The sequence below is a fragment of the Colletotrichum fructicola genome (genome assembly GCF_000319635.2).
Source record: "Colletotrichum fructicola Nara gc5 chromosome Unknown KSG_Nara_v1_contig05, whole genome shotgun sequence".
NCBI lineage: Eukaryota > Fungi > Ascomycota > Sordariomycetes > Glomerellales > Glomerellaceae > Colletotrichum > Colletotrichum fructicola.
This window is the reverse complement of record NW_027094055.1, coordinates 3,236,167-3,244,407: the sequence shown is the minus strand read 5'-3', so window position 1 is coordinate 3,244,407 and position 8,241 is coordinate 3,236,167. Positions and strand designations below refer to the sequence as shown.

The following is an 8,241-nucleotide window of genomic DNA, read 5'->3' as shown; positions in this document are numbered from 1 at the left end:
GAGGACAGGAGCGCGTGTATTTCTAGCATGGAATCCTGGATGAATCAAGATGGCGAACATGTTCATTTGCGCATGCGCAGCATGCCCATGGCGAACATGATATCAGGCAGGGGACGCCGGTCATAAAGACCAATTTTCTTGACACATTCACGATGATGTACAAAGTGATGCGTCAATCTCCTCGCTTTTCGTGATACAATACTGGCACTTTTCTCCGCCATGATTCGGTGTCGTTCCTGTCTCTGCTGTCTTGACCGGAAGTGCAGATTCCAGAAGAGCTTTAAGATCAAGCCAAGACAGCGAAGGAGATGCGAGAGCAAGACGGGATGAAATGGAAGAAGAACAATGAGTGCGTGCATAAAATGTCAATGACACTGCAACGCCTCAGATTACCTCTCCAATTGATTCTTTCGCGAGACAATCCAACTTTGGGAACTACTCGATATCATCATGCTCTTCGGCGCGCGGTGCGTTTGCGGTTCAGGCACCGGAACGGGGAGCCGGCGGGTAGAAATCATCAGCGGAAGAGGCGACAGCCAATGGCAGGCGCGCTACGATGCACTGTCGTACATGACAGCATATGGTTTGGGGCGATTTCCTTGGCTCAAACGACCTACCTACTGCGTGACTGCGTACCTAGTTGCGGTGCGCTTCTTTCGCCGTGCCTGTGCCTGGGGTTCTGCCAAGGTACACGCAGCGACAGTGCGCTGGGAAATGCCACACGCAGAGTTGCAGTTCAGAGCGTTCCGCGCCGCAGGGATGAACTATGTTGGTTGCGGTGCGGGATGGGGTTACGTGTGATATCATTCTGGCAGGCATTCGGTTGCTTAGTTTTTGCACCAGCGCTGACGTTGACCTGGATTGACAGCAGGAAGAGTAAAGGTAAGAGAGAAATGATAAATGGAAGAGACAAATTGGAAGACGAGGTGGAAAGTCAATTTCCAGCCCAGAGTTTTGCACAAGACGACAGACAGCTGAAGAGAGGGGGGGCGTGCCGTGGTCCCAGACGGGGAATTGGCCCGATGGAACCGTTGAAGCCAGCCAGTTGGTGGTGGTGGTGGTGGTGGTTGACGGTTTTGCGTGATTGAGCGGCGGTACGGATAGTCTATTCGTGAAAAGGTTGAACCTGCCACCGAACTCTGTGCCCCCTTTACCTGTGGCACTGAGGCGAGAAGAATGTCACGGTCGTGAGCCGCAAGTCTGGTATTTCCCAGGAACTCGAGAGTCTAAACTAGTACTGCGTAGTAGACCGGGTCCTTGGTCCCATGTTTGGCCACGGCACCCATTCCCCTTCTACGCAGTAGTGCACTGTAATTAGCCACATGTCTAACGATGTTGCCGTTATTGCCATCGGCCCCCAGTATGACTGATTCACGCACGAGAAGGATTGGCGGCGTCGTTCCGTTCTCCTCTTCGACCTCCACAGGGAGTTGGGGCGGGGTTGTTGAAGAAGAAAAAAGACTCCAGCAGGTGCATCGTGCATCCGAAAGGTTGGCTGATATCGTCACTCGTGTTCCATCCGGGTTTTGCGAGGCCCACCGCGTCGACCAGCCATCCTTCCATCGAACCCATCGCGAAGTTGGTCATTCGGGGTCAGTCAGCACTATGGGCATTAGCAAGGCAGTGGTCTCTCCGTGTTTTCCGGACGACCACGATGCCCTCCCTTCTCATGTTCCCCTTCTTTGTCAGGTCCCCCGCCGCTGCAAGGCCGGGATGCCGAGGTTTTCCTGGGCTGCCCGTCTCTGCCCAGGTGGCAGCAACAGGACCCCTAAAATTCTAAAACTTGGAACATGCATCGAAGGGAACCAGATCCGGTGTGGAGCCCTCTCCTCCCCGTTTTGCGTGGTTCTTCGCCTTGTGGCCCGCCGCCCGCCGCCGCCGCGGCTGCTGCTGGTCAGTCACAGGAGTCCGTCCGCACCGCGGAAAAGAATCATTTCGCCGTTGAGAGGGAGGGGACTGGGGTGTTTGGCCATGGGCATTTTTAGCAGCGGCACCTCACGATGGACCTTTCAGCCTGGACGGGCCACGGAGGGCGACCGATGTCGGTTTTCAGGGTCCTTCCCGCCCCCGGAGAGGTCATGAGGACGAACGACCTGACAAGCGTCAAGCGTCGAGGCGGTCAGGAATTTTCTTTCCCACCCTTACGACAGTCAGATGCCGGAAAGGGGGGGATTTGACCACATATTTGCTTTGAGATGGGGGTGGGAAAGGGATGGGACTACTGCGGTGCGGTGCAGTTCCCACGATGCATCGGTGAGGACGAGATAGGGCGCTGTCTGTCGTCGTACGTACCGACGCTGGGAGGGAGCAGTGAGTGAGCTTTGTCAGTTGGCTCTACTCGTAGTACGGTACCTTAGGGGAAAGACTGGAAGACCAACAGAGACGCTTGGGAGAGCCACGGTGCGGCGTGCCAAGGATGGGATGGGATGGGCGGGCGATTTGTGCTACACCAACGGCGGGGTGGACATGGACAGGCCCGCCAGCTGAAGCCGCGGTGGAGCGGCAGTCCCGTGACCCCGCGAATCACGAGTCGGCCGCGCTCCACGGGCGGCCAACGGCGGCTTCCCAGTGGCTCGACTCACCGGCGCGATAACGCCACACCCCGAGCTGTCCTTTGCCTTTTTCCCTCTTGCTGGGCCCAGTGTGCCAGCCAGTGTGCGCAGTCACATTCAGAAGGGACTGGCGCTGGACTGGCGGCGCGGTCGCTACTGTGTCCGACGATTGTACTGTGTGTGTGAGGTGAATGAAGCTGGCTGCTGGTGCCCTGCCTTTTTTAGGGGGGAAGAGACGGCGGCGCATCCAGAGCCAGGCAGGTGCCGTGGCCGTAGCAGGTACCCCACCGCATCTAATCAGGTGCTGTCCCGAGGACTCGGTAGTCACTGCGCAGCGAAACCCAAGTGACGAGATACACAACGACCGGCGCAGGAATACCTCGGGGCCTGGACCCAGCTACTTGGCCGGCCTGGTGGATGTGAGATGAGCTCACACCTCTTCTTTTCTCTTTTTTGGCATGCTTCCGTCACTTTTCACGTCCGGGTCGGTCTGGTCTGGTCACTGAGCTGTCTGGCTTTCATTCATAATCCCCCTCCAACCCACCGACCGATGCTCCCTGGACCCAGATTGCTGCTTCTCGGCTGCTTCTCTCGATTCTCTGCTGCTTCTTCTGCCTGAGAGATCAAAAAACACATCGTCATCAAATCCTTCAGTCAATCAATGGCGAGCTGGATGTGGAGCTCCTTCGTCCTGCAAAAACCGACAGGATTCTCGTGACTTGCACCTGGAAAACCCTGGGACCGCAGAAAAGAAAGGCAAGGAAAGCTACCTTGACGGAGACACAATTGGCACCTGCCAAAAAACAATCGCAGCTCGGAGCTACGCGCGGAACTCGAAGCTTGGTTGCCTTTGCGCTTCGCTACTACAACAGCCACAACCTCTTCAAACTAACTCCGATACCCCCAAGAAACGACCACCGAGAAAGAAAATGAGCAATTACGGCCTCTAGCCCATCTGCATTTACAGCAGCTGTTCAATTTCCTTCGACCGCCTTGTTCACTCATCAGCCTTTTGTTTATTTTTCTACGACAGTCATTTTGATATCGATACTGATTCGCACGACCGCTCATACCTACCTGCCGCTGGAACGCCACAATCGTCACCGGGCCCCCTGATAACCGGAAATAGACCCTCATATCATACACCATGAAGTTCAGCAAAAAGTGCGATAAGACTGAAAACAAATTCCTTTTGGATTATTATCCCCCGATTTCACAGAGACACTTTTGCTAACACGGACGGCAGCCTACCCCGCAACCAAGTCCCCGAGTGGGCGGCCTTTTACATCAACTACAAGGGCCTCAAGAAGCTGATCAAGGCTGCCGCCCAGTCGGCCAGGAATGGAGAGAAGGTGGACTTAGCAGGTTCGAGCCGGACCGGACTGTGATGATGGATGCGCCGTTCAAGACCCCTAACCATGTTTGTTTTTCTTTGCAGAATTCTTCTTCGCCGTGGACCGCAACCTCGAGGACGTGGACGCCTTCTACAACCGCAAACTCCATGAGAGCGTCCGCCGTCTCAGCCTCCTGCGCGACCGCTATGGCCGCGTCCCCGACGTCGTCTCCAACCTCGACGATGACGAAATCGAGGAGCTCATGGCCGCCCTGTTCGAGATGCGCGTGCAGGTGCGTAATCTGAGCTGGTTTGCCGAGATCAACCGCCGCGGCTTCGTCAAGATCACCAAGAAGCTCGACAAGAAGCTCCCCGCGGCCGCCTCCCAGCACCGCTACATCTCCACAAAGGTCGACCCCCTGCCCTTCGCCCAGAATGTAACGACAAGTCGTCTGATGGCCGAGATCAACAAGTGGCTGTCTGCGCTAGGTGATGCCCGCAACATTGACGATTCCAGATCCGACAGGTCGGTACGGTCGCTGGGTCGTGTGTCGTCCAAGGCGATGTTGACGCTGTCGCAAACCCTGCTCGACACCTTGGACCAGGCGATTCGCAACGACAACGTTGAGTCTCTGAAGGCTGGTTTGGAGGAGGGCAATGTTCTTGGCGAGCACGCCTCTCAAAACCTGCTCCTGAACCTGCTGCAGCGTTCCATCGCTGCGAGATCAAAGGCGAGCATTGCATACATTCTCGACCAGCTTCCTTCCCTTCATGAGGTCGATGACATCAACGAGCGGAACTGCATTCACCGTCTCGTCATTCATATCGGTCGCACCAGATCCAACGACCCCGATAATGAGCCGAAATCCTACCCCTTCCCGATCGGCACTCAGTTCACCTCTCATGACCTTCAGCCAGCCACCTCCTCCCAATTGGTCACTCCCCGCGCGCTCAACCAAAATGAGACCAAGCTTCTTGGAAAGGACGATGAGGCCGTCCAGATTCTCATGTACCTCCTCGACTCTCTTAAGCCCGAGCAGCGACAGGCGCTCAGCAGCAGAGACTCGTTCGGCCGCATGCCGCTTCACTACGCTGCCCGCTTCGGCTTCGTCGTTGTTTGCCAGATCATCATGGCCAAGATGCAGGAGTGGGGCCAGTTCAACGTTGAGAACGGCATCGACGCCCCCGAGTGGCAGGACAATGATGGCTATGCACCTCTGCACCTGAGCGTCGTGGGCGGTCACCCCCTGACTACAAAGGCGCTGCTCCAGGGCGAGAACTGGCAGGGCGTCAGCGTCAAGAAGGCCGAGATGAGAAAGACAGTGTCTAAGTCCGGCGCCGTCCTGGCCATGGCCACCAAGTCGAACTACAAGGTCATCGTTGAGATGCTCGTCGAGGCTGGCGTGGATATCAACTGGCAGGACAAGACGGGTGAAACCGCTCTCCATCTTGCAGCCCGCTTCGGCCACGATGAGATCGCCAAGGTGCTGCTGAAGGGCACCGATGAGCAGAAGGCTGATTTGGAGATTGGCGAGAGCTCATACGCCTGGACGCCCCTTCACGTTGCGGCAGTCGACGGCCACCTGTCTATGGCGCAGCTGCTCGTTGACGCCGGAGCTGAGGTCGCCAAGGCCGATTCGTCTGGCTGGACTGCCAAGGAGCACGCCGCGCTGCGTGGTCACCTGGACATTGCTAGACTGCTTGCGGCTCACCCTGCCGCCGACATCGTCCAAACCACCAAGGAGCTCAAAGTCAATGGCGACCACTCACGCTCGTCGTCACCTGAGAATAACACTTCTCTCGACGGCCGCAAGTCGAACGGCGCCCCTCGTCCTCTTGAGCCAGTCAAGACCTTTGGTCATCGCTACCTCACCGACAAGAGCATGGTTCTAGTCAGCCTCGGATCGATGGATATGCGGAAGAACATTGAAGCTGTCAAGCTTGACCGTGTTCCCCTTACTGAGGCTCACTTGACAGAGCTGGACACGGCTCTATCCATCGTAGTCTCGGCTAGTGGCGCTCAGGGCGAGCCGACCATCGTCGATCTTCCCGTCCACGAGAACGTCTCGACTGAGCCTATCGTCTTCCAGGCCGCGGACCCCTCAAAGGTCAAGATCATGTTCGACATCGTCCCAACTTACTCTGGAAATGAGAAGAACAAGATCGGACGTGGTGTTGCCCTCCTCTCCTCCATCAAGCCCACCATCGGTGCCAAGCGCATGAACCTCCAGGGCGACGTCTGCGTGCCCATCCTGGCCAGCAACCTAGACGTCATCGGCACTGTCAACTTCAACTTCCTCGTAGTCACCCCCTTCTCCCACCCCAACATGGAGATCAACTCCCAGCAGACATACTGGAAGAAGCTTGCTACAACGATGGTTATCGGTCACCGCGGCATGGGTAAGAACCTGACGAGCAACAAGTCTCTCCAGCTCGGGGAGAACACGGTACCTTCTTTCATCGCAGCAGCCAACCTAGGCGCTCAGTATGTTGAGTTTGACGTGCAGCTCACAAAGGATCATGTCCCGGTTATCTACCATGACTTCCTTGTCAGCGAGACGGGCATTGACGCTCCTGTGCACACACTCACCCTGGAGCAGTTCCTCCACATCAACCCCGACTCCAAGCGCTCCAACGGCAACGGCGTGAACGCAAACGCAGTCAATGAAAGCATTGAAAGGGTCCGCAACAATGCCCCGGGCCCCAGACAACGCTCTTTGTCCATGGGCTACGCCGGCGAAGGCCTCACCGGCAGCGGCAACAACCTCGAGGAGCGCATGAAACACACCCGCGACTTCAAGACCAAGGGCTACAAGGCCAACTCGCGCGGCAACTTCATCCAGGCCCCCTTCGCCACCCTCGAGGACCTCTTCCGCCAGCTGCCTGAGCACATTGGCTTCAACATCGAGATGAAGTACCCCATGCTACACGAGAGCGAGGAGCAGGAGATGGACACCTACGCCGTCGAGCTCAACTCCTTCTGCGACACCGTGCTGTCCAAGGTGTACGACCTCGCCGGCAACAGGCACATCATCTTCAGCTCCTTCAACCCCGACATCTGCCTGTGTCTCAGCTTCAAGCAGCCCTCGATCCCCATCATGTTCCTGACCGATGCCGGCACATGCCCCGTCGGCGACATCAGGGCGTCGTCGCTGCAGGAGGCAATCAGATTCGCGAGCCGCTGGAACTTGATCGGCATCGTTAGCGCCGCTGAGCCGCTCATCAACAGTCCTCGCCTGGTTAGGGTCGTCAAGGAGAGTGGTCTGCTGTGCGTCAGTTACGGAACGCTGAATAACAACCCCATCATGGTCCAGGTAAGATCTCACCATCCCCTTTCCTGTATTTCAATATACTAACTCTCAATAGCGCCAAGTAAAGGAGGGTATAGACGCCGTCATCGTAGACAACGTGCTCGCCATCAGAAAGGGGCTCACGACCAACGAGGAGGCCTCGAATGGCCAGTCGCTGGAGGAGGGATCGGAGGGTGACTCGTCTTAGACAAAAACAAGAAAAGGCTTTTTCGGTTTCGACAGTACGGAAACTTAAGAAACAACAATAACCAACAACAAACTTGCATGGCGTAGCGTTTTGGTGGGAAACATGGCATCAGGCTGAGGTCCCGAAGAGGACTGGCCTTTCAACATTACAGGTGGACGAGGTATTGGGGGCTTAAACATGCCCCTTGGTTTTATGAACGGATGGATATGTCCACTAACTTGTCAGTCAGTTCAGGCATAAGGCTCACCGGATAGAGTCAGATGGACATTGAAGTAACCTCACATGCTCAGTAGAGCCATCTCCTGAAGTGAATTCATCCAATGCAAGAGCACTCTGATCCGAATCTTATAATCGTGAGTGAGCATGCCTAAGATGGACCATCTACGGTGAAATTTCCGAAGGCATTATACCCTTCTATGCAACCTCACACGGACTGCTGCCACAACCTAGGGTTTGTTTTGCCGTCAACATACTTTTGGGAAGTGGCTGTCGTCTGAAGAGGGCTGCTCATTATCTCGAGCCGAAGGTTTTCCTTTCTAGCTTCAGAATTTCATAGACAACACAAATTAACTTCAAGTACAAAGGCTTGCTTGTTGTTTTAAATTTATCTACATACGCTGGGCGCGGATCATACGCACAGCGCATGACCTTAGCGCCAAATTCGACTGGGTATGTTCATCACAGTTTAACACACAAAGTACTCCAGTGAGATCACCACTAGGTTCTAAGCCGTGTGGCCGTAGTGAATGGCCCCACAGAGAACGCCGTGACCATGAAGTCGCGTGGCGTATGCGTAGTGAGTGTCGTATGTATGGTGCATGGGGGTAATAAGGCGCGTGCCTCTTTGTAAAGACAAAG

General features: G+C 55.7%; 1 protein-coding gene across 1 annotated transcript; it reads left to right on the top strand.

The window, feature by feature from the left end:
• Window positions 1-3,699: 3,699 nt before the first annotated feature.
• GDE1 (Glycerophosphocholine phosphodiesterase GDE1) lies at window positions 3,700-7,383 on the top strand (the record flags this gene model as incomplete). Its single annotated transcript, XM_032023806.1, has 4 exons — window positions 3,700-3,716; window positions 3,799-3,917; window positions 3,991-7,199; window positions 7,252-7,383. 4 exons carry the CDS (start codon window positions 3,700-3,702, stop codon window positions 7,381-7,383), a joined length of 3,477 nt encoding a protein of 1,158 aa, XP_031879514.1.
• Between the last annotated feature and the right edge of the window lie 858 nt (window positions 7,384-8,241).